Genomic DNA, 26,312 nt, shown 5'->3' on the forward strand with positions numbered 1-26,312 from the left:
AAATCTTAAAATTTAACAAGTGGCCTATTAGCTCAGTTGGTTAGAGCGTTGTGCTAATAACGCGAAGGTCGCAGTTTCGAGACCTGCATGGGCCCATAATATTCTTTATTTTTGTAAATTTTTTTTATTTTTTTCTCGATCTTCTTCATTTTTATACTTTTCACGTTCTTCTTTAAAGTGCATCTGTGATCTTTCTAGTACAGTTCCTGATTTTCGTTGTGTGTTCTTTGTGCACAATGCTCCTAATATACTGCTGCTGATTTACCGGCTTACCGCACCGCACTCTCTGCTAGCTAATGGGCTTCTGGCCAAATCATTCGGCGCATTGCCCATGCTCCATGCTGCTAGTTGCCGGACGGCGAAATGCTCAGATCACCCGGCGGCATCGATGGCGACAAGAAGTCAAGAACTGATGGATGGATCATCCAGGGGCGCGATACACCACTTGAGCCTACGGCCGGACAAACCAGTAGCGTCAGCTGATCTTCACCCCACTTGGGTGCCGCCGGCCAATCTGCCGGCGAGGCGGCGATGCCTGCTGGATGGGCGAGAAAAAAAGAAAGTGCTCATTTCACATCGCTCATTCGGCAATCAGAACAGCTCCTGATTCGTTTTTCACAGTACATTTCTTTTAGCAGAGCGGCAGTAGCACAGAGAAATAGAATGTGAGAGTGTGTAAACATTTGGCTCTCGTTTGAATTGCGTCCGGATTTCAAATTCATGTGGAAGTAGAAATGGCTTCCGATTCAATTGTTGCGTTTGGCCAAGGAAAACATTGAGACAGAAATCAGAGCAATTACAGATTCCTTTTTTGAAAGAGCGCATTACAAATTCCGCCTGAACCGTTTGGTTGACAATTTCTTGAGAAATTCAAATCCTTCGCGTAAGCATACAGCAGCAGCCAGCAGCGAGGCTCGGTTGCCAGCAATGGAGCTCGAGTGCTCGACCTGACCCCTCACCACCTTCCGGCCGTGCCGTGCTGCCTGCCCATCCTGGTTCCACGGAAGAGCGGTTCTAACGAGGAAGGAAAAGCGGCCCAGCTGAGCCTATGGCCCATCTAAGTCGTCAGGCCTCCTAGCCCGTCTAACAGGATAGGGCGAATGGCTACCCAAATAAACATTCATTCAGAATTTAATCAATTTCTTCAGACTAGCTGACCAAATACAAAACTTTTTATTCAGATTTGGTTGGGGTGCGCCAGGCCCTGCCAGCAGTGCAACGGCTGGGCGACGCGCAAGGGCCCCAGTGGCAAGCCACTGTGGTGGACCCTTCCCCACAAAAAATAAATTTAATATCGAAGTGGATACATGACCCACATATCAGATATTAAACTGATAAGAACAGATACTACACTTGATCTTAGCCAAAAGGCCGAGAAAGGTATGCTTTGGTGAGGAGCCCTGGGTCTCGTTATATAGCGAGTCGACGCCTCCGCGCTGCCTAGCTGGGCGAGGTGGGACTACAACTAAACAGCTGAACGCGCTGCCGCTGCGCGTGCTCTGCGCGGCTGCGTCGTGCGAGCCATCTGGTAGATGTGATGGGCCGCGGCCCAACGAGTGTTTCCGCCTTCCTCCTTTCTTCGGCCCAATTTACCAGAGTTGAACGACAGGGCGTCCGGGTCCAACATATCGCTTCTGCCTTTTCAGTTCTTCTGTCTATTCTATCGTCCGCTGTTTGCCAAAGGATACGGAGTAATACAGATTGTTTTTTCAGGAAAAAAAAGATTTATACTGATTTTCATTCAAATATTTTTCAAAAAGTTATATCGGTTGATAATAACATAATAGGGGAAATATTGATACAGAGAAGGTGAAGATATGTACTGAGCTTCCCAAGTACTGACCGAAGTTTTCAGACATTGCACCGTGGGAAGAGCAAAAATCCACAAAGAATCATCATTGACAACGAGAACGGAACACTTTATGAGCTGTGTAGCTAACCTTGAACAACGCGATTGGAACGCTGGATAGGAGAGGCCCCCATCAATATCGATTTTCTAGCTTTCGCAACAACAAAAAAATCAATTGTCTAGCAGATGTCCCTCCTTTTGCTGTTCTTGACAAAAGCCATTCAGAAACTCCACTGGGAAATAGCTGATCGTGGTAAAATGGTGCCATGTAAAATCGGAATCATCGTCCCCAAAGTGGCATCAACTTCGTGGAGTCCAGCCGAGTGGTGACTGACTCCCTACCTCTTCTCCTCTTCTGTATAGTTGAAGTTGAGATTAAGGCACGATTTGGTTCAGTGCGCTCCCATACTCGTATCCGTATACACGGTCAAGTTTACTTGATGACAAGCTGTAGAAGTAGTACACTGGACGCCTCCGCCAGAAAAATAGAGGATTTGCGAATATTTACGATCTGTATACAGTTGAAAACAGCCGGCCTATTAGCTCAGTTGGTTAGAGCGTCGTGCTAATAACGCGAAGGTCGCAGGTTCGAGACCTGCATGGGCCAAATCTATATTTTTTGCCCATTCGGTTTTCATTTCTGGATTTTTTCTGTGTTTTCTTGAATAACATTTTTTCCCTACTAACCTTTCTATGATCTACCATTTTACATCACGTTTTCATTTCTGGATGTTTATGTCTGTATTTCTGCCCATTCGGTTTTCATTTCTGGACTTTTCTGTATTTTTTTGAGTAACATTTTTTCCCTACTAACCTTTCTATGATCTACTGGTGGTTGGCCATCATTCATTCAAAAAAAAAACTTTCTATGATCTACAATTTTACATCACGCTTTTCTGGAGAAGTGAATCGGCCCGTTCATGCCAGGTCAATCTTACCGCGCGATGCAACTTACCAGATAAGATACTGACGTACTGTAATCTGTGCGTTTCACCGGCGTCATGGGGCCATCTCTGTCCTTTTTGCCATGCTCACCGGCATGGAGCACGGAAGGCAACGAACGCTCTTCGTGCCGCTACTTGCCAGGCTACCAATCATTCACGTCTAGAGAGGTCGCTTGCGGCCGCGCACACACTACACGGACGCTGCTGCTACACGCAAGAGCCTGGATCGTGCAGATGGACGACTCTGCGTGCTCGTGGGGGCAGTGGGCACCACTTGCATGCTAGAAGAGCACCGGATCATCGTCCAGTTGCTTGCCGGAGCGCGAATGCCGCCAGCGGCGGGCGCCGGGCGGGCGCAAAAAATCTGGGTTCCGAAAGGAGTAGCAGGGGCGAGCAGCGCCGCCGTGGCTGTCGACCAACATGGGCTCGGGCTAGGCTAGGCCAAGTGTGCGGACGCCGACTCGTCCCCCTCTCTGTACTCGGACCCCGCCGGACCACCTGTTGGACTCAGCACCCCGTCCGTGTCCGGGCCATTTCAGAGTCTCAAGATCCTGCCTGCATGTCTCCAATAGTCCAATCCACGGCGAGGTCGGCATCCAAAGTTTTCCAAACCTACGTGCCGACCTAGGCTGGATGATCCGTGCACCACCGTCGGACCACGGCAGTGATGATGACAAGGCTAGGCGCTGTGAACCGTTGATTTGTTGGCACTGTTCCTGGAGTAGCTCCCAGGTAATTGTGGGTGGAGCCTTCCAAATAACCAATTTACAGTAATTTGTAAGAAGTGGTTTTCTGAGGTGTTGGGAGCTAAAAATCTATCTTTATTACCCACTTCTCTTTCAGAATTACTTCGGCCATAAAGTTTATCGTAGAGATCCACGGAAGACCACTTGTCCTAGAGAATCACATGCGGATGAGCATTACGAAACATGAACGGGTAAGGCACGATGTTTTCTTGTGCTTTTTAGCATGCGAAACACTAGGATGCATAATTTGTTTTTTTTACTAGACGACAAGCCGGATGGTCTAGCACAATTGTGCAGCTAGTAGTAGCGTGAAGCCGTGAATTGGTGCCTGAAAGGTCGTCACTGATTTTTATTTCAAGAAAAAGGTCGCCACTGATACTCTTTACTTCAATTGATCAAACTACTTCAATTAATCAAGCTGGTAAAAGCTACATTGAGAGTTCAGGCAGCTTGTAGCCTCGTAGGATTCTATAATCTGGTGTATTGTGGATTACTGTATGAAAAACTATAGCACAATCTAGATGTTTGGATCACAAGTTGAAAATTACTAGAAAGCTAGATCCTGCAATCTGGTGGATCCAGAGATTTAGTTCCATTTCTCTGTTGCGTTTCACCATCATCAAAGATTATTGTAAAAAAAAATGCACGATTGCATGTTGATTTGATACGACCCCCCGGCCTGAGCAAACAAATAGATATTTGGTGCCTTAGTAAGTGGGTTAAAACAGAGTAGCAGTAACAAATGAAATTCCTAAGATATTTAGGCAGCCAATGAGACATCAAGGAGCTACAGAACAGAATCGTAGGGTTGTTTTTTTTATAACAATCGTAGGGTTGGTTGGAGTCGCAATAGAACAGTACAGGACGTGTGGGTACCGGGTAGGCAGCAGCAGATCTGTAGCTCTTTGTCTCTTCCTTCCCCCAGCCCCAGGCTCTGCTGCTGCACACTCCTACTCGAGGAAATTTCCTGCATGGCCCTAGAACAAATACCGATTTCTTCTATGTCCCAAAAAAAATTTAGACTCCCTTCTATGATCCTGATTTTATTTTGGATCCTTTCTTGATCCTGCCATCAACTACGTTAGACTTATTCCGTTAGAGTTTTCTGTAGCACTTTAGAAATAGGAATTGTGGACTAAAATGCCCCTTAGAAGGCTCCCCCGTCTCTGGGGGGTTATTCATCGCGCGCGCGACTGGCAGCCATAGCGTCGCAGAAGCAGGTCAGGCACGGCGGAGGCGGTGGTGGAGGCTGCGGGAGTGCCGGGAGAGGCGGCGGAGGGCGGCGCTGGAGCCGGAGGCGGTGGTGGAGGCGGCGGGAGCGACGAGAGAGGCAACGGGAGCAGCGTCGGAGCCCGAGGCGGTCGTGGAGGCGGCGGGAGAGACGGCAGGAGCGGCGGGAGAGGCAACACGGCGGTGGACGGGCGGCGAGCTCGACTAGGGTTGGCGGTGGTGGAGGACGCCGGAGCTAAGGGAGGCGGCGGAGGGTGGCCTCTGCTTCTGCGATAGGATCCGATCCAAATCGCAGCAAGCGATAAATAGACCCCTCCTGTCTCAGCCCCAACCACTCGATACCAAACCCGACCCTCGCTCCTCCCCACGCGACGCCCGAATCCTTCTCACGCGTCTGCAGGCGTTGGCAGCGCGCGTTTCGCAGGCACCGGCATGTGGGAGGCGGCAGCCCCTGCAGCAGGATGCGTGCGGGAGGCGGCAGCCCCAACAAGAAGATGCGCGAGATGATTTTCCTAATATGTTGAAAATATGGAGATTTTGTTTCATAATATCTTGCTGTTACCAACATAATATATGTTAAACGTGAAAAGGATGCAAAATAAAATTAGAACCATAAAAAAATCTAAATTTTTGAGGATCAAATTGGCATTTATTTTAGGGCCATACAAGAAATTTGCCCCTCCTGCTCGGCCGGCAGGGTGAGAGGACGCAGAGCCGAGAGCGAGCAGCTTTGCAAGCAACAAAAACCCTTTTTTTGCGTTCAAGAAAAAAACCCCCCTTTTTTCCGCCGTTGCATGCATCGAACGGACGGGCCCCACCTCTCAAAAGCGGCCGCAGGTCATGCACGCGCCATCGCGTCCCATTCTTCCCTCCCCCAGCCAGCCACCTTGCACCGGAACATGTACCCGCTGCCCCACCACCAACGCCGCCGCTGCCTGGGGCCCGCGCACCGCGGACGGCGGGCGCCGCGGGGGTCGCGAAGTGGCGCCGCGAATCGGAGTTAAAAACGTCTCGCGGCCTCTGGCGCTTTTTAAATTGAATATATTTATCCGGGCTAAAAATATCCGCGGCCGGGGCGCAGGCCAGGCGATCGCCGTGCGCGCGCGGCCCGGCTGACGTGGCGGGGCGGCCCAGCCAGCCAGGAGTCGGCGTCGTCCGACTCGGATCGTATGTGGAGCGATCATTTTCCGGGGACGAGTCAAAATGTGTGGCGTGCGTGCGCTTCCGGTGGTGGTGGCCTGCCCGACGGGCTGGCTATTTGGCCACCTGCGCTTGGCTGCTGCCAATAATGGACTAGAATACTAGATTAAACTCGTATGCTTGGGCTTTCGTGATTGCAATTAGCCCTGCTAATGAGCTAGAACCCGCACTATACCCAACCCCACCCAAAATTAACATATTTAGATACCCAACCCCACCCAACCCAATTAGTTAATTTCTCAACTCTAACCAACCCGCCCCATTATAAGCGGGTAACCCATAAAAACCCATGAGTTCTACTATGCAGAGGAATTTAGTAGTTCTACACTTAATGTGGGGACCACATATATGTCTAGCCACACTACTTTGCACAGAGTATCTGTTAGTTATATTGACTCATCTCTAAAAATTTCAGTCAATTTCGATAAAATTTTATAGTGTGAACGCGAGGTTTTAATTCCAGGGTCCGGCTCTTGATGTGGAGCCCACGTATAGTTCTAGCCACGCTATTTTGCACAGAGTAGCTGCCAGTCGTACTGAGTCATCTCCAACAAATTTCAGTCAATTTCGATAAAATTTTATAGTGTGAACGCGAGATTTTAATTCTAGGGTCCGGCTCTTGATGTGGAGCCCACGTGTAGTTCTAGCCACGCTGCTTTGCACAGAGTAGCTGCCAGTCGTACTGAGTCATCTCCAATAAATTTCAGTCAATTTCGATAAAATTTTATAGTGTGAATGCGAGGTTTTAATTCTAGGGTCCGGCTCTTGATGTGGAGCCCACGTGTAGTTCTAGCCACGCTGCTTTGCACAGAGTAGCTGCCAGTCGTACTGAGTCATCTCCAATAAATTTCAGTCAATTTCGATAAAATTTTATAGTGTGAACGCGAGGTTTTAATTCTAGAGTCCGACTCTTGATGTGGAGCCCACGTGTAGTTCTAGCCACGCTGCTTTGCACAGAGTAGCTGCCAGTCGTACTGAGTCATCTCCAACAAATTTCAGTCAATTTCGATAAAATTTTATAGTGTGAACGCGAGGTTTTAATTACAGGGTCCGGCTTTTCATGTGGGGCCCACAGGTAGTTCTAGCCACACTGCTTTGCACAAAATAGCTGCCAGTCGTACTGAGTCATCTCCAACAAAATTCAGTCAATTTCGATAAAATTTTCTGATATAAACACGTGGTTTTAATTTCAGAGTCCAGCTCTCACGTGGGACCCACATTTATATATAGTTATACTATTTTGTAAAAAGTATCCATTTCAACCCACCCCAACCCGCATTTATATAGAACCCGCCCCGACCCACCCCATTAACTAATACAACCCATTTTAAATCATCCAAACACACTCCATTTCAAAATCCACCCCATAAAACCCATTTCAACCCAACCCATTAGCAGGCCTAATTGCAATTGCGAAATCGAGAGGAGAATGGTGCCCGCGCATGATGATTACGTTACCGATGATTGGTTATGTGATAAGTGGCGAAAAGCCGTAAAGCCAGTCTCAGTGTATAGTTTTTTGGAAATTAGGTAATTACGCCAGATAAGTTTTTATGGTGATGAAACTCTTCTTATATTCCACGAAACTCTATCATTCTTTTTTTACCACATCAGCAAAATTAAGGATATTTAATACCATGAAAACTTTATAAAATCTTATTGAGACTAGTCGAAGGTTTATTTCATGGAGTTCTATAGGAGATAAAAACAAGGTGGAAATGAATGTCGGTCAGGGCGCGGAACCGGCTCTCGAGGTGTGGTGTGAAGGAAGAAGAGTGCGTCTTCACTTGGTAGGGTTTAAATTATAGGGATTACCTATTGTAATACGCATATATGGGTGTTTTCAGCAATTTCGTATATGTATGTAGGAGTATGTTAGGAGCATCAAGTTTCTTAGAAACTAACTGTTCGGTGCGTTTGTTTGTGTACGTTTTTCTTGAAACAACAAAAGTTCAAAATCAGGGAAAGGATTCGTGAACTTTTTGCAAGTGACAAAGTCCCAAGTCAGCGTGCTCTAAAACGGAACTCTATCGAGCCGATCGCATCAAATTCGTACGTTGTACCAATCAGCTGTGAAGTTATTCAAAGCATGTAGCGTGTTAGGCTAGCTGTTCCGAACACGGAATCATTGATCACGAATTTGATTAGCTCCACGGGAACTTGAGCTGTCCCACGACTCTTGACTAACAAGGGGTTAGAACTCTAACTACTTGCTATATTTACCATCACCAAGGTCCTCCTCTTCTGTGAAAGAAAAAATAACCGAGGCGGGCAAGTGCAAAAGCCTCCCCACCCGAAGCGCTATATAAAAAGGCAGGAAGAGGATCGGTGGCACAAGTGCCAACTGCCAAGCGGAGGCGACGGACCGGACAGAGAGAGGCAGGGAGCTCACCGCCGTCGCGATAACCCACCCGTGGCTCCACGGATTCGAGCTGCCGCCGCCAGCCGTGGGCACATCTGACCAGGCGGGGCGGTTGATCCTCAGAAGGTCGGGGGGAAGATGACGGTGGGCGCCGGGATCGCGGTCCAGGACGGGAGCCTCGTGGCGCTGGGGGCCAAGATCCTGCGGGAGGTGCGCGGCAATGTGCACGTCACGCCGGCCGCCGGGGGCGGCCTCGCCAACGGCGCCTTCCTCGGCGTGCGGTCCGCGCCCGCCGGCAGCCGCACCGTCTTCCCCGTCGGGAAGCTCCGGTGCGTATTCCCGCATTCTGCAGCTCTGCTCTGTCTGCGATGTTTCTTTTCTCTGAAATTTCCGGGTAAGGGTAATCTGTTTGTTTGTGATGATTCGCCAAAAAGTTCAGTTGATTTGGTGCTTCGTATGATGTTATTTTCCCCAAATTTTGTTTTCTGAACCCCTGTTGCTGTTTGTGAAAAGAGGAGATTTTTGGGACTGTAGTTTTGCTGCATAGTACAGCTTTTGTTTGGTTTCTGCTTGCTGCAAAGATCACTTGAAAGGCCGTTTTCCTGTTGGCATAGTATTTTGTATTTTTTTCCTCACAAGAAGAAAATAAACATAGGCAACTTGGCTTTTCCGAGGCTAAAATGAACCCTTATCACTGGTTACTTGAAACTAGCTTTTTCCCGAAAGAAACAAGTGTTGGGAATGCAAATAACAAATATTGAGTGCAGAAAAAAAAGAACTTGGTTCACGAGGAAAAAGAAAAGAACCAAAAAAGAAAAACTGAAGTCACGCAATGATTGTGTTGCAGGGACCAACGGTTCATGTGCACTTTCCGGTTCAAGATGTGGTGGATGACGCAGAGGATGGGCTCGTCAGGCCGTGACATCCCCTTCGAGACACAGTTCTTGATCGTCGAGGGCACTGATGGACCGCAGCTCACCAACGATAGCACCGAGCAACCTGTGGTGTACACTGTCTTCCTTCCGATATTGGAGGGGTCATTCCGTGCTGTTCTTCAGGGGAACGCTGATGATGAGCTGGAGATCTGCTTGGAGAGTGGTAACTAAGGCAACCATATAAATATCACTTCTTTGACTTGGTACATTGTCATGCGATATAATAGTGTTTTTTTATCACCATAATTCAGGTGATCCAGATGTGGAATCCTTTGAAGGCACCCATCTAGTTTTCGTCAGTGCTGGATCGGATCCATTTGAAGTGATCACAAATTCAATAAAGTAAGTCAATGCCTTCTCTGATAAACATCATTATTTTAATCCACTATTTTGCGTGTAGCATTTCCTTTAAGTTTCTGATTCAATTTGCCAGCCACTTTCTTTAAATGCATAGCTTGCTAATTGCTATCTGAAATAACATCAATCAACTTGCTGCAGAGCTGTTGAGAGGCACTTGCAGACGTTTTCTCACAGGGAAAAGAAAAAGGTAGTGAGATGTTTCTTGAATAAATGGTATCTGCATTTTTGGTTTCTGTCTGTTTCAGAGTTCTGAACGTTCAACTTGCTGCAGATGCCAGACATTCTAAACTGGTTTGGTTGGTGCACATGGGATGCATTTTACACCAATGTTACTGCTGAAGGAGTGAAGGAGGGATTACAGAGGTCTTTACTGATCTTACAACGTATCTCCAAATCCTAATCCTACCACATTATCAGTGTACTGAGACACCCGATATATCTTTTCTTTATTTTCAGCTTTCAAAAAGGTGGAGTTTCTCCTAAGTTTGTCATAATTGACGATGGATGGCAATCGGTCGCTATGGATCCTGTGGGAATTGCGTGCTTAGCTGATAACTCAGCCAAGTAAGAAGTAAACCTATTATGCTTCGCCAGCAATATTTGATTTCTGTACAAAATCTAGAGAGTTTCAGTTCAAGTTCTGAACTGTGGCTGTTCTGTCTATCAGCTTTGCAAACAGGTTGACTCATATTAAGGAGAACCACAAGTTTCAGAAAAATGGGAAGGAGGGTCACAGGGAAGATGATCCAGCAAAAGGCCTCGCGCATATCATCAATGCAATTAAAGGAAAACATGAGCTGAAGTATGACATCATTCGATAATTTGCTTTTTATCAGTATACAAGTGACAATTTTTTGGAAGTTCATTATGACATATTATGTAACAATTCAGGTACGTGTATGTATGGCATGCGATTACTGGATACTGGGGTGGAGTCAGGCCAGGTGTTGTTGGAATGGAGCACTATGAATCGAAGATGCAGCACCCTGTGTCATCTCCAGGAGTTCAGAAAAACGAACCCTGTGATGCTTTGAACAGTATAACAACTAATGGACTGGGCCTTGTGAACCCTGAAAAAGTATTCAGTTTCTACAATGAGCTCCATTCTTATCTTGCATCTGCTGGGGTCGATGGAGTTAAGGTGGACGTGCAGAACATCCTTGAGACACTAGGTGCTGGCCATGGGGGAAGGGTACTTCTGTCTAGAAAGTATCAACAGGCTTTGGAAGCTTCCATCGCTAGGAACTTCCCTGACAATGGCATCATATCATGCATGAGCCACAACACAGACAACTTATATAGGTAATATCTAATAACATTTTGTGCTAAACTATCTTGAAAGCATTGCTTGGTGGTTGGTGCAATTACCTGACATTGCAGTTCTTAACACGCTCCTATTCTTGCTGCAGTTCAAAAAGGAGCGCAGTTGTGAGAGCTTCTGATGATTTCTGGCCGAGAGACCCGGCTTCCCATACTATACACATTGCATCTGTCGCCTATAACACTGTTTTTCTTGGAGAATTCATGCAGCCTGATTGGGACATGTTCCATGTGAGTATAAATATTTTTCTTCTCTGTTTGCAATATGACTTCTTTTATGGCATGGCTGCTAATATGTCTTTTGTTTCCATGCCAACAGAGTGTTCACCCTATGGCTGAATACCACGCTGCAGCCCGAGCAGTTGGCGGTTGTGCCATATACGTCAGGTAAATAGAAAAAGTTTGGGCAACACAGAATTATTTACATTTCAGTGCATTGAATTACATATGCTAGCAATAAGATGATGGTTAATTTATTTGTGATTTTCCAGTGACAAGCCTGGAAGCCATGACTTCAATTTGCTGAAGAAGCTTGTGCTTCCTGATGGATCAATCCTGCGTGCCAAACTCCCCGGGAGACCAACCAGAGACTGCCTGTTCTCTGATCCTGCCAGAGACGGCAAAAGGTTAGCAGCAACCTTCTAGCAACTTCTTTATACTACATGATGTGAGCTCAACCATTCTAAAACCTTCTTATGATTGCAGCATCCTCAAGATCTGGAACCTTAATGAACACTCTGGTGTCATTGGTGCCTTCAACTGCCAAGGTGCCGGCTGGTGCCGGGTAGGGAAGAAGAACCTTGTTCATGATGAGCAGCCCGGAACTGTCACCGGTGTCATCCGGGCACGGGATGTGGACTACCTTGCAAAGGTTGCTGATCAAAGCTGGGATGGCGACGTGATCGTTTATTCGCACGTAGGAGGTAAATCATCACTTTTGCTGGATTCTTCATCTTAACTATCTTTCAGATTAATGACAAGCAATCTGCTGTCCATTTTTTCAGGAGAGGTGGTCTACCTGCCGAAGAACGCCTCCTTGCCCGTGACGCTGAGATCACGCGAGTACGAGGTGTTCACCGTCGTCCCTGTGAAACACCTGCCGAGTGGCGCCTCCTTTGCGCCGATCGGCCTGACCGGAATGTTCAACTCCGGCGGCGCGGTGAGGGAGCTGGGATTCGGCGAAGACGTAGGCGTCGAGCTCAAAGTGCGGGGCTCGGGCACGGTGGCAGCTTACTCGTCAACAAAGCCGAAGAGTGTAGCCGTCGATTCCATGGTGGTTGATTTCTCGTACGACGATGCCTGTGGTCTGGTCACCTTTGAGCTCGGCCTCCCCAAGCAAGAACTGTACCTGTGGACCGTTTCGGTAGAGTACTGAGATTGATGTAATGAGAAAAGTTCAGATATGACTTCCTGAGTATATCTGTCAAAAGTAAAGAGAGAGGCTTCTGAATGTTTGACGTTAGGAGATGTTTTTCAGTGTTTACAGGTCATAAGGCCTTTCATTGGTAATTCGAAGATCAGATAGCAGACTTGGTTCGTTTGCTCCCCACCCCATCTTAACAATCCATCATCTACTGTACTCTAAACACTGGAAGTTTCAAAAAGAAAAAACTTACGGATATGCAGAATGGGAACCTATCTGGTGGAAACCACGGTCTTCATGAAAACTCGTACAAACCACAACAAAAATTTTGTCTAAATTCACCAAAAAAATCACACATGTACTCCCTCTGTTCCAAATTATAAGTCATTCCAAGAATAATGGAGAGTCAAACTATCTCAAAGTTTGACCAAAATTATAGAGAGAAATATAAATATTTATGAAATCAAATAGATATATTATGAAAATATAGTTAACAAAGAGTGTAATGGTACTTAATTGGTATCATAAATGTTATTATCTTTGTTATATATATTTAGTCAAATTTGAAAAACTTTGACTCTCCAAAATTCTTGGAATGACTTATAATTCGGAACAGAGGGAGTAGATAATATGATGATACACAACCTTGTAAAATATCTTGCCCAAACTCGACTTCGTTTGTCTCACAAACGAAGATATTTTACAAGGTTGTATATCATCATATCATCTACATGTGTGATTTTTTTAGTGAATTTAGACGACTTTTTTGCTGTGATTTATATAGATTTTTACGAAGTCTGTGGTTTCCACCAGATACGGGTAGAATTTCTGGAAAACTTGACCCGACCAAATTTTCGTAGCAGATCCTATTGGGAAAGAAAAGGGAAAAGAGAGAGGCTCTGGCCATCGGGTGGTGTGGGCCGAATGTTGGCCCCGGGCCATGGCCCGGCAACCAACCAGCTCAGCCCAACGAGTCCACGCACGCGCCACTAGGTGGTTTAGGCTTCCATTTTCCGTGGGGAACCACCGGATCTAGCGCAAAACCGTGTGTCCGCGCACCCGTTTAATCACCACCACCTCTGACCTCCCCGACGAGGCCGCCGCCTAAACCCCACGCGCTCCCCCAACTCTAAACCCCGACGAGCCGCCGCCGGGTTCTACCTCCTCGGCAAGCCACCTCGCTGCCGCCGCCGTCAGGGCCACATGGGGAGCAGGGTGGCCGCGGCGCTGCTCCGGCGTGGCAGGGACCAGGCCTCGGCTCTGATGATCCCCCGCCTGGCCCCGCGGAGCGCCCCCGCCCCCGCTGTTCCCAGGATCGGATCCGGATCCGGCTCCGGCTCTGGCTTCGGCGGCGGCGGATGCCTCCTACCCCCGCGGTCGGGGACAACGGGGGCCTTCTCCTCCGCTTCGCGATTCGTCCCCTTCCATGCCTTCCGCTCCCTCGCCCCCAAGGTCAGCGGGTCTCTCTGCTCTCCTCCCGCTTCTCTCCCTGCGTAGTACCTTCGTTTTCCCCTTTTTGAGGTGGAGGAAATGTGGATCCTTCTGTGACGGGAGCAATTTCGAGGGAAATGACTCGGGTCCAATTTGTACTGCGTACTAATGTACGATCATTTTGGGGGGGGGGGGGGGGGTAGCTTTATCTGATTGGCCATGCTTGTCTTCGAAATTCTAGATGTTTAACTGATCTGCTCCCATCTGATGGATCATAGTGCATTAACTGCAATGAAGCTTGCCCATGTATGGCTGTTTAGAATTTGAGATCAGAAGGAATACCCTATGTGATTGAAATGTGCACAAGGATTTTTTTTTTGTGGAGAGAGACTAAATACCTCAGGGTCTGCAGTTCCTCAAAAATTGAAAATGGCTGGTGAATTTATATGCTGATGCATGATGCCGTTTTGTTAGATACATGAAATTCACACATCATCCGCACAGCCCATTTCTTAATCATTAAAGGTATATGCTACTATATGCTACGTAGTGCAATATTAATTTCATCTGTTGGCCTTTCCTTTAAAATTTACAGCTGACTCAAATGTTCCATTTTTAGACCTCACTGGGCCAATGCACAAGACAAATGTCAACTGCCACAGCAGCATTGAATTCAACGATGGCCAATGGAGCAGCAAATTCTGGATTGAAGTTACTTGTTACAAAAGGGCCTCAAGCACAGAAGGCTATTGGGATATGGCTTTTTGGCTGTGCTGCCTGGGTGTTTAGCTTGGTCATACTCGGAGGAATAACTCGGCTTACACGTTCTGGTCTGTCAATGACTGATTGGAAGTTCACTGGGGAAATACCTCCAGTATCAAATGAGGCTTGGCTGCTGGGATTTGAGAAATACAAGCAGTCGCCTGAGTACAAGAGGTAAGGATGAAACTGCAGCTATTTGTTTATGTATTGCCTTTTGTCTTCTATTGTTGATGTCCACTGGTGGAACTAATTGATAGCAAAGATATCACGTTGAATATATTGCATAAGGAAACCTGATTACTATATTGAGTTGCATGCACCAACCAATCCAACCCAAAGACTTAAGCTGATAGGGAGCGGTGGGCAATTCACTTGTACTTCAACACTAATAATGGCCTGCTGCATGACATGATTGCTTATTTTTCTTTTATATTCAATTATCATGACCCTTTTAGATGATTTTAGCATCTCAATAAACCATTGTTCTCTTAATCTCACTACTTCAGTGCTGCTGAACTTATGTTTCTATAGGATTATTTGACTGTCACAACTTATGGTATTATACTGTAGATATTTAACTGTTAAAACTTAAGGTATTATACAGTGGAACTGACTATATAATCTTAATGCTAACACCTTGGGAATGGTTTTCTTGATAAACTTGTGAAAGGTTTACCATGTTTTGCCGTCCAATCCATACCTCCTCTGTTTTTAAGATTTTATTTTTATTGGTGCAACGTTGACTGTTACTAAAATTGGCTGCCCATATGTCAGTCCTATTTAGCTGAAATTGGAATTATGGAGACAAAGAAAAATGGTCCTTACCAAAGTTTTAGCATCAGACCAGGTGACGGTCTAACCCGTTCAAAGTTGCCAAAGTTTAGTAAGGCCAACTTTTGCTCTCTGGTGCATCAAACCAAAAGTCCTCATAGTTTCCATATGTCTGATCTTGACAGTTATAAATCTATTAACTATTATCGAATTTCAGAAGGAGTAGAAAATTATGAGTTTTACAGCGTAGAACATCAAAGGAAAATAAGAAAAGAATGGAGTACTGTTTTGTAGTAACCGATATGAGTTTCGCCAGCTATGTAGGAATAGTTATTCACATGGACTCTGTCGTGGTGTGCAAACCCACAGCCGGGTGGCGTAGTGCACCCGCCTAAACCCAGAGGGTGAGTACTCGGGGGGTAGCTAGGATTAGTCCAATCTAGATGCAAGAACACGATGAACACAGCAGGTTTAGAGTGGTTCGGGCCGCCGGAGCGTAATACCCTACATCCACTGTGTGTTGTATTGCTTGTGCTCTCAAAAGGTTGAGAACGGGATTGTTCAGAGTGAATCCGAGCTTGTGTTGTGTCTGCCCTCGCCTTGCCTGGCTTCAGAGAGTGTAGAGAGAGTCTCGAGTGTGTAGCGAGTGCCTCCCTTTTATATCTCAAGGGAGGCGCGTACATGGCCGTTGAGTCCCCGACAGGTGGGCCCAGCGATGTAGTATAAAATAACATACTGCACAGACGTTATGGCGTTGCAGGCGATGGAGATTTTATTCCTGGATTTCCTTGCTTTGCCCGTGGGAATCTTCCGTCCGGCATAGCCATGTCCTGTCTTGTCGAAACAGCGCCAGGGCGTACCTTGCGGCATAGCTTGCCATAGCCTGCTGCGTAGCTGAACGGCCGTGCAGCTTGCGGCGTAGGCGGTATGATGAAAGGGTGCCGTGCCGTCGTATCCATTTAATGCGGCAGACGGGCTCTACGCGGATGCGGCTGCACTGTGTACTTCGGTAATATGCGGTCTACAGTGAGGCCTGACAAAAGCTGACCCGCGTGCCGCGGCGGCAGAGCACGCCTCAACCACCCGCATTGAATGCGGTGGGTGGGCGAGTCTTCCAGCGGAAGACTCGCGCCCATGCCTGCGCCTGCGGGACACGTGGTGCCCCGGACCCTGCCCCGGCGGTATATTGGTTCTACGCGCGTGGGAGGTCCGGACGGACGCGGGGAGGTCCCGGACCCCTATGGGGGGTTCGAGCCCTCGGCTGTTGGCACGGAGCTTCCCCTCCTTAGGGACACATGGCGTCACCGGATCCGTTCCCAGAGCGGGGAACGGGTCCGGGGCCGTTGGCCCGGTGATGTAGGAGCCGGACCTCTGGGGCCCGGCTGCTCCGCCCCTTAGGGCGTAGTTATGGATGACTACGCGAGTCCTGCCTTGCTGCAGTAGGAGTGGGTATCCCTGCTACAGGGTACCGACAGACTCTCAACAAAATTTAATTATTTCGTTTAAACAACAAATAGTGTGCCTTTATGTGTTTCCTTCATCTGCCCCTTTTATGTTCCCTTCATTTTGATTTTTGAGAAACTGCTTTGCATACCATTTTATGCTAATGCAACAGCAGCATTCTATGAACATATCTAGGGTGAACAAAGGAATGAGCCTTGAGGATTTTAAATTTATATACTGGATGGAGTACGCACACAGAATGTGGGGAAGAGCTTTAGGCTTTGTATTTGCGGGTCCTTTTGCGTACTTTATTGCAAAAGGGTATGTGACCCACCAACTTGGGCTCAGGCTGTCAGCTCTATTTGCACTTGGTGGTGCTCAAGGGTTGATTGGCTGGTGGATGGTGAAAAGTGGTCTTGAGGTATTTATACAATATCTTCCATGTTTCACTACTTTGAGGTTTGGAGCTTCACTATTTTTTTTTTCACCTCAGGAACCAACATCTGAGTATGTTCAACCCAGGGTTAGCCCTTACAGGTTGGCAACTCATCTAACATCTGCGTTTGTTATATACTGTGGTATATTGTGGACTGCTTTGTCAGTAGTGATGCCAGATCCTCCAACAGGATCAATGAGTTGGGTAGATGGCGCAGCAAAAATTAGGAAGTTGGCTATTCCTGTCAGTGCTGTCGTAGGCATTACTGCCATATCTGGAGCATTTGTTGCAGGCAATGATGCAGTATGTCTTACATTCTCTCTCTGTCTGTTGTTGTTTCTATCTTGAAACAAGGCATATCTTTTCTTTTATTCGTCTGATTATTTATCTTTGCTACGACCAGGGGCACGCATACAATTCATTCCCAAAGATGGGTGACACTTGGATTCCCGAAGATGTATTTAGTATGGAGCCTTTCATACGCAATTTTTTTGAGAATACATCCACCGTGCAGGTAACTTTTTCTCCTAATGATAAGTTTACAGTTCTATTCATGTTCTCATGAAAAACGGGTTTAGCTCCAAACGATCATGTTGACTTGAATGTTTTTATTCCTCATGGTTTGCAGAGTCACTCTCTTTGTTTCTTAACCTTTGAGCCTTTGACTAGTTCATTCTGGCTAGTAACAGTCCAGATTTCTTTATCCATTCCATTTCCAGTCTTGTAGATTAACTAGCTCTTCCCATTCTTGTAGCTCAATCACCGAATTCTTGCAACAACCACATTATTGTCTGTGGCTAGATTATGGCTGGCTGCAAGAAAAATAGACATGCATCCAGCAGTCAAGTCACTGATAGGGAGCACGCTTGGGATGGCTGCTCTTCAGGTAATAAATCCAGGTCCTTGAGTTTATGTGATTTTGATACTTTGGTAGTTTCTGCACATGACTGATGTAACTATCAATGATCATGCATAATCCAATCTGTATGCCAGATGAAGTTATTACATTATGCAAAACAGTACATTTATTGTAGGCACATGAAAGAGTATAATCAACACTTAATGAACTATCCAGTGGACAACTTTGACCTACACCAATGTACGATACCTGATATGTTACTATATATTCTATTTCAGGTTACGTTGGGCATATCGACACTCTTGATGTACGTCCCTACCTCGTTGGGCTCAGCGCACCAAGCTGGAGCATTAACTCTATTGTCACTGATGATTCTTCTCACTCATACATTAAGAAGGCCGTCACCAACTCTTCTTAAATCGTTTGCGGCTGCTGCGAAACCAAACTGATACTACACCTTGAAAATTTTCATACAACAATTCCCCCCTGCTAACATGCATGGGTGCCCTTGTTTCTTTGCACCCCGCCTGACTACTGAAGCTTTTTGCCAGAAAAGTATGCTGCACTTGAATAAAGTGTCCATGATAGTGCCGAATATTAGAAACATTATTGCATTTTTTTAACACATTCTGTTTTGACATGTGAACTCTTGTACCATTGTGCCCATGGAAGCGGATGGATTTGTACCCTATGCTTATACACAAGCCTCAGTTCCCTTTCTATTCTTGTGTACCAGACCAAGGCTAATCAGCCAAAAATAATTTTGAGAATGTAATATTCATGTACAAAGGCTGATAGGCATATGGTACGTTTGGATGTTGTTCAGGTCACCATAGTGATCGACTCTGACATGGATACGTTAATCTCCGTACTGTATCATGGTGCTAATTCAATTGACCGTTTCGAGGCAGGTTTGGCTTCAAATTTCAGATGATTGCACTTCAAGTTTTCAAGCATATTGAGCCCTGAAGCTGCAAAGAAATGGAACTACGTTATTCTTTTCACTTTGCAGCTCATAAATGCATCTGATGGATTAGATGTATTGTTGCACTTGAATGATAATCTGCAATACATTTCCCAGTTAAAATCACCTGGATTGAAAGCTTATAAATGTACTTGATGCTTACAGAATTACCCTTCTCTCATTTCAAATAAGAATTTTCATTCTCATAATTCACCCCACGACATAGGTGCTCGCTAACAGCGAGGAAAGAGTGTGGATTTCACCTTGTTTCTTGTAGCGAAAATGGTCTCTCATGCCATATTTCAATATATTGTTTTGGCGATTGATGACACACACAACACTTGGACTAATATGATTGTTAAGATGATTATTCTCAGGTTTTTAGGTTCAAGTGATGACAAAGAGAAGATAGGCAAAGTTAGGCCCGAAGGGCCGCCCCTACGGGGCATCGGTGCATTGGGCGTACTGTATTCCAGAGACGATGCAAGTCGCGCAAGAGCCAAGTCTTCAGCACTGGTTGAACCGGTGAAGCATCCGTGCATATCATCGGTGTAATGACGTCAGCTGTCAGGAGTTCAACGGCTACTTCGGGTTATGAGTGACCGGATGAACCGACGCTACCCCAGCCAGAGGCATCGGTTCATCCGATGATACGCAGATTTTCTGCTGACCGTTGGAGCAATGGCTACAAGACTTGGTAGCCTATATATACGCCTCACCCCGGCCATTTGAAGCTTGCTGGACTTCCCACACATACTCAAGAACACCTCCAAGCCATACAAGAGCATAGTGATCATATCCTTAGCCCTTAGCACATTTTGAGAGTGTTGTGTAAAGGATAGCTCTTAGTGAGTGAGTTTGCAAGGCCTAGAGCCTTTGTGCTGTGGTTCTTAACTGAACCAAAAGAAGATTTTGGCGCGCCGGTACCTTGGAGCTTTGAAGGCTCGCCGACAACGTCATCGACCCTCCGACTTGGTGTGGAGCGGCGGCGACACTTTGTGCGGGGGACGTGGAGACCCCCATCCTTTGTGGAGAAGCTCCTTAGTGGAACCCGGGGCCAATGTGACCGTGATTGTGTTCACGGAAGAGACTTGGTGGCCGAGTAGCATACTCTTAGTGAGTGCTACAACAACGTGGATGTAGATGTGCCTTTGTGGCTAACCGAATCACAGGATAAACACCCGCGTCAAGAGTTTGCTATCTCCTATCCCGCTCTTTAAACTTCCGCATTTCATACTAACAATTTGTATGCCTTTACTTTCATAGAGTAATTTCTTGATAGGAAAGGCTATAGGTTTCTAAACTCTTTTGGGATAGGGGTTTTACACTAGAACAACCATAGTTGCACATCTAGATAGCTTGTTTCAGTTTAAAATTGTGCAAACTAGTTGGAGCGATAGGTCTAAGTTTTTTAGAGTGCCTAATTCACCCCCTCCCCCTCTTAGGCTAGAGCACCCGATGCTTTCATTCCTAATATTACTTGGTATTTTCCTCATGAAAGAGAACATTACCAAACAATACTAATGTGGCAAGAATCTGAAACTTCTGTGCTTTACAATCGTTGGCAAGTTTAAGACATCTTTTTGTTTAGTGGACAGTTTAAAAGGACAAGAAGATATAAATCTAAATCAGTTGCATGTGCTAGAAAGGACGATGGAACCTCGGCATGGAACATTGAACGAGTTGCAGCCAGTCAGATGGAAGCAAAGACTCCAGACAAAGAAAAATGCATTCAAAGTGCCATTTCCAAATTTAAATAGGAGTACTAGGAACTGCAGAAGAATGGGATCCCACAGAGGAACAATTTTTGGTGGCACGATTTTTTGAAACATAAATATATTCTTTCCGCTTTGCACTTTATTCGCTTTAGACTCCATTTTCTAAATGCAGCATGGAGCAACAAAATTATAACTTTTCCTTTTCCATATGGACCAAGGAGCAACAAAATTAGAACCTCCAACTTGAGTGTTGCTTCCTCCACTGAATGTTCCTGCAAACCCTGTTAGGTTATTATGGTTTGCCGCAACTTGGTGGTTCCATGCTGTCAAAATGTGGGTGCCTCGTGCCGGTTATGCACATGCCCATTTCTTTACAAGTGGGAAAATTGCTAACACCCCCCCTAAGTCTCTTAAGGTTTGAAATTTTCTTCCATAAGCGATAAGTCACTTAGTATTGCAAATGGCCACCTTCTACTCAGTTCTGTGCACAAATAACCATAGTGCGCATATGTTTAACCGAATCGATCCATTTTGAATTTATTCCCATGCGCATCATATGTTTCTAATGATGTACACTTGAACACCATCCAAATTAACCGTTCGCAAACAAAATGGCTCCTGTTATCTTATTTCTTCTAACTTGTTGGCTGGATTGACCGATCGATCGATGTACCGGCAAAAAAGAGAAAAAATCCACTTTACACCCTCAAACTATCACAAAAGTTTGATTTTTAACCTTCAACTATAAAACCCGATCCCGCGGTGGGAAAAAAAAAACTATAAAACCGGATAAAGGAGGCCATCCAACTGTCAAAACCAAGCAAATTTGGTCTTTTGGATGGTTTCAAAAGCGGTTTGTATATTTTTTTTACAAAAACCAATTCACTTTAAATTGGACAAATAAGAAACAAGTACAAAAATTTACTAAAAATGTGACCTATCTATTATTGTTCTATTTGAATTTTATTTATTCAAAAATAATAAGGAGAACAACGAGCAAACAAATACGAAACATGAAAAAATTAAATCTGAGTAACTGATAAGTAGAATGCCAATAGATAGGTTACATTTTAGAAAAATATTGGTACCCATTTTGTATTTTTTTAATTCAAATGAATTAATTATGATTTTTAGTTTAAACTTGGATATTTTAATTTTTTTAAAACATGAAAAACTACCTTTAAACCACTCTAAGGTTCAAATTTGCACGGTTTCGATATCCGTTAGTTGAAGGTTTAAAATCGGACTTTTATGGTAGTTCTGTAAACTTGACTTTTTCCGACAAAAAACGATCATGCTTGTGAGAAGATGAATTACTTTGAAGCATCGACGTGGTACCTGTCAGGTTGTCATTGGGATCACCCATGCTCGAGTCATGCACATTCTCCTAGCACTATTTACAAATACTACCTCATACATACAATATCTCTTCAGTTTAGACGGGCTTTCCAGCATCCTAGCAAAATCCTTGGCCGAGGTTTCTGGTGCGTGGCGTCATGGGAGTGCTGGACAGTGTGTTGTTTTTAATCTTCACCCTTATTTCTGTGGTGCCATATTTATTCTTAAAACTTTCTTTCCCTCTTAACTAAAAGACAGAGCTCTGGCCATTTGTGTTAAAAAAATAGAAAAATATATCTTTTGAACTACGTCAGCGGTACAATCTGCCTATATAAAGAATGAACCTGGCTCAAGAGCTCTCTCATCCTCCTCACCCCGTTCCAAACTAGCACTAACTAGCTGCCATTGCGATCACCATCCTACAGCTCTTGTAAACTCGATGGCCATTTCGTCGAAAACCTTTGCTGCTGTGCTCATCATGTTGCTGCTCGGCACCACCTGCTTCGTGCAGGTGCAGCTTCCCGTGCCAACTCGCGCAAGGAAGCTGGGAGCGAGGGCACCTATCGTCATCACCAGGCATCACTACCCGTGCACCGGAAGGAGTGTTCTACAGGTGCCTGATGAAGCTAGCAAGGAGACCGAATGGACCACCAACCAGGGCCATAGCCCGGGCGTTGGCCATGACAGTCCTCCGGGCTTATGATGGAAATTAAACGATCTCGTCGCTGCATCTGTCACCGTCCTTATTACCGCGAGTTTATTTGTGCCCGAGCATCCAAAATTTATGTTTTGTTGTTTTCGAACTTTTGTGAGTTTTTACCATGTTGAAATTTGTCTAGTGTTGTTTGTATAGTATACTACATGTTGTAAAACTACTCCTTCCTTATTCTCCAATAAAAAGGCAGAGCTCATGCAGCATCTTAAAGAGAGAGAGAGAAAAAAAGGGAAAAGGTGGTCTACCAACAGCATGCATCCATGCCTTCATGAACAGAATGGAAGTGTGATTAAGTAGAGGTTTTAGGTTGATCTTGTTCGTTTGACCAAGTGATCATATATACATCTATCCAATTCGAGCTGCTAGATATATAACGGCAGTAGTTGGTGCCTCTCGTGTACGTGTAGTGCCTGCCACTAAACGGGCCGGATGGTATGCACACGCTGCATACCTACCACAATCCATGTGGTGTGCAAAAGAAGACGTACGGTCATCCATGATCCATCCCCAAGCTAGCGTCGTCGTCCTGCTCCGATCCAAGCGGTCCTCGCCAGCAGGCGGCGGTCGTGGCCTCTCGTGTAGCGTGCCCTTGGGCGAGATTACGAGATCATCTAATCTGCCTCTATCTATATCTCTAATTCTTGTTTGTTTAAATTAATATATTTCCTCTCCTCATATAAAAAGATTTATTTGACCTCTAAGCAAGCGACTCTTATCTCTAATTAACCCTAACGCTAACGGGCTATACGGCCAGCCGAGGCCCAGAAGGCCCATGACGCGCTCTAACATCTCCCCTGAACTATTGTGGCCAAAACACAACAGCTACTCCGTACAAGACTTTCTACTACCTCTTGATGTTCTCCCTGACTTCCTTAGGGCATCACGAGTGTGAAGGGTCGGGTCCGACCTTAAGGTGGGTCCCATGTCAGATTGAGGCCGGCTGTGTTATGTAGAAGGGCCTTGTTCGGCTGGCTGGTTCAGCCAGCCAGCACAGTGTTTTTCTCTAACGCCAAATCAGTCCAGCCACCAGCCAGCCAGCAGTATTTGTCTCTCACGCCAAATCAGTCCAGCTACCAGCCACCAGCCAGCCGAACGAGGCGAAGATCCAGCAGCAACTCTTAAGATGGGTCCCACTTCAAAGTTAAAATAATCTATCCATCCTATCCCATCCGTCTCAATCTGCACTCTCCCTCTCTCTGCTGACTGCTGCTCCACACGAATCGAGCTCCCGCGAGCATATCGTGACCCCACAACAGTCCTTGCTTCGATTTCTTTTTGGCTTAAGACCGGACCTCAAGCTTGAGGTCGGGTTCTAAGCTTTTTGGGCTTAAGACCTCCTTAGGACTCCTCACTCTTATGTATAAGGTCGACCTTAAGAGGCTTATGACCCCCTTGTTTCTTACACTACGGATGCCCTTAACTGCTGAAGCTTCTACTTTTATGTGATAAACGAGAACCAATTTTGTGTATATTAGCACTTCAATTAGCAGTCAAACTCAAGGTGGCTGAGCACTAAATCTCTAAACACCATATAGACCACAAAATTTGCTGCAAAGTCTGAGCTGTGGTCACGGAAATAGATGCAACGCGCCCGGAGTTTTCAATTGCGGTTTTCGTGGCAGTTGTTTGTCTGACCGAAACCGCATCAACCTGGCGCATCACACGTACGCAGCCCATGCAGGCCTGCACCGACCGCGATGGGAGGAAGAGGATGTCATTGAGATGAGGGTGATGCCAGAAATGCTGACCTGCAGGCTATGTCTTTGCGTAGTAGGTACGCGCCAAATTTGCTCCGGATTTCTGCCGCCTAAGGCAGGGTGCTGAGCTATTTATTTCTAATAGATAGATAGAGCAAAGTACTCAACTAGTGATAACCAACTTGTGGATATTTGGTTTTGCAATAACCAAGTTGCCCTTCTTGCTCTTTTACAAGTGAGTAAACTAGTGATGATTCACGGGATTTAGAAGACTCCATCATAAGAAATACAAACAAAAATGATAAAAATTATAATAAATAAGTAGCCACTGCAAGGTTTCCTTAATGCTATTAGTGTTTTTATGAGTGACCGACCGTAAAAATTGATATTATTTATGGTTTCTAATAATCAGGACATTTTTAAGCATAAGTGATGCAATTCCTGAGGTTTCTTTATCAAGTGACTGATGTTTTTTTTAGGAGAGGGAGGGGGATTGGTTGGAGATTGTAGCTGTTAATTTGTTTTCCATACTAGGAAATCTCCAAATTAGACTCGAAAACTCTTGCCTACTTGATGAAAAAATTGTGTAAAAAAAATCCTAAGTCCTTTAAAAATAACACTTTGAAATTTTTTGATATCATGCCGTGGGTAGGGGTTACAAAGAATTAATGATCACGATCTCCATATTGCTACTTCGGTCCGCTATTCTATTTAAACACCACTCTCTTCGCTTCCATACCACTTGAGTACTCGGTGACCGCATCTATTTTTGCTAGCATGTCCTTCTTCCACCCCTTGACACTACCAGCGGCTTGGCCTTCAACCCCCCCGCCCCCACCCCCAACAAATCTTGGCTCAATCATCACCTCCCCAGCTATACTGGGGCAATTTAGAGCTTATCATGGCTCGATTCTAGTATCTGTGCTAAAATCGTGCCTTCTACTCATCGCCATCAACCTTCCTTCCAAATTTGCCTCAATTGTCACCTCTTGTAGCCATACCAGATGAACTTAGCATGATCCTCGATCGCCAATTGCCTACTAATGGGTGGTTGCTCGCCATGGACCTTCCCACTAAGTTCGCCTCAATTGTCAAATCTTGTAGCTACATCGAGGCAGAAGGCTCATGGTCGATGCTATCAGTGCCACAATTGTAACCACGATTGCTCATCGTCGACCCTCCCCCCTCGGCCTATATCAACTCCTCCTGTCGCCAATCCAACATCACACTTCCAGTCTTATACCTCCGTGCCATGGTGCGATGTTCTCTCTAACATCGTGCCGCTGCTCTGTGGATCTTGGAGTCGATCTTGCATTGGTAAACCCTCGGATGGGCTTGAACAACACAGATCTCAATGCGGATATGATGCCAACTGATCTCGGTGTGGATAGATGTGATGGTGGCAAGATAAGAAACCTTATGCTCTCCTTCGCCAACAGGTATTTCTTTTATCCTTTTGAAACGGAAATGGTATTTATGTATAGTTTTTACTAATACCCAGAATCATGATTTTCTCTAGATAGGCAATATAAATTATTCCGACCGTTGCATCAACCATGATCCACAAAGCTATATCCGCGTGACGAAAATCTATTTATTGCATTAACTACATTCCTCCAATGCAAAATCGTACCTATATATCGCGCACATTCTTTAGATTCAATTGAAACCATCCTAGGCATCCCCGACTCCTTTTCGAAGTTCAAATACAGATAAGCATTGGCTATGAGCCCTCACTCAGTGAGTGCTGAGGCCGGATATTTTCCTGAATCTAAAAAATACAGATCAGTGAATATTCTTCCAGTCTGAAATCTTATCAATCCATGCATACTAACAAATCACATACTAAGGCAGGTTGATAAGATTGCA

At 45.5% G+C, this 26,312-nt stretch overlaps 2 protein-coding genes and 3 non-coding genes across 6 annotated transcripts; 4 read left to right on the plus strand and 1 right to left on the minus strand.

Annotated features, from left to right (window-relative positions):
- Positions 1-21: 21 nt before the first annotated feature.
- Positions 22-95, plus strand: TRNAI-AAU. The gene has a single exon. It is a non-coding gene; the product is annotated as a tRNA-Ile (tRNA).
- Positions 96-1,187: 1,092 nt separating this feature from the next.
- On the minus strand, positions 1,188-1,384 carry LOC120680304. Its single transcript, XR_005677576.1, has one exon. It is a non-coding gene; the product is annotated as a U2 spliceosomal RNA (small nuclear RNA).
- Positions 1,385-2,382: 998 nt separating this feature from the next.
- TRNAI-AAU lies at positions 2,383-2,456 on the plus strand. Its single transcript has one exon. It is a non-coding gene; the product is annotated as a tRNA-Ile (tRNA).
- A 5,849-nt stretch (positions 2,457-8,305) lies between these two features.
- LOC120677754 (probable galactinol--sucrose galactosyltransferase 1) lies at positions 8,306-12,493 on the plus strand. The gene is made up of 13 exons (XM_039958936.1): positions 8,306-8,660; positions 9,179-9,429; positions 9,518-9,608; positions 9,765-9,813; positions 9,898-9,989; positions 10,083-10,190; positions 10,294-10,428; positions 10,518-10,928; positions 11,036-11,177; positions 11,266-11,333; positions 11,438-11,572; positions 11,652-11,869; positions 11,951-12,493. The coding sequence occupies exons 1-13, from the start codon at positions 8,470-8,472 to the stop codon at positions 12,319-12,321; spliced, it is 2,262 nt and encodes a 753-aa protein (XP_039814870.1). The 5' UTR covers positions 8,306-8,469; the 3' UTR covers positions 12,322-12,493.
- Positions 12,494-13,386: 893 nt separating this feature from the next.
- Positions 13,387-18,836, plus strand: LOC120677755 (cytochrome c oxidase assembly protein COX15-like). 2 transcript variants are annotated; one of them, XM_039958937.1, is made up of 7 exons: positions 13,387-13,761; positions 14,360-14,676; positions 16,912-17,137; positions 17,210-17,455; positions 17,556-17,666; positions 17,907-18,038; positions 18,290-18,836. In XM_039958937.1, the coding sequence occupies exons 1-7, from the start codon at positions 13,513-13,515 to the stop codon at positions 18,458-18,460; spliced, it is 1,452 nt and encodes a 483-aa protein (XP_039814871.1). In that variant the 5' UTR covers positions 13,387-13,512; the 3' UTR covers positions 18,461-18,836. The 2 variants fall into 2 exon arrangements, with proteins under 2 accessions (XP_039814871.1, XP_039814872.1); XM_039958938.1 differs by lacking the exon at positions 13,387-13,761 and adding an exon at positions 14,056-14,265.
- Positions 18,837-26,312: the final 7,476 nt, after the last annotated feature.

This window comes from Panicum virgatum, chromosome 6N (genome assembly GCF_016808335.1).
Source record: "Panicum virgatum strain AP13 chromosome 6N, P.virgatum_v5, whole genome shotgun sequence".
NCBI lineage: Eukaryota > Viridiplantae > Streptophyta > Magnoliopsida > Poales > Poaceae > Panicum > Panicum virgatum.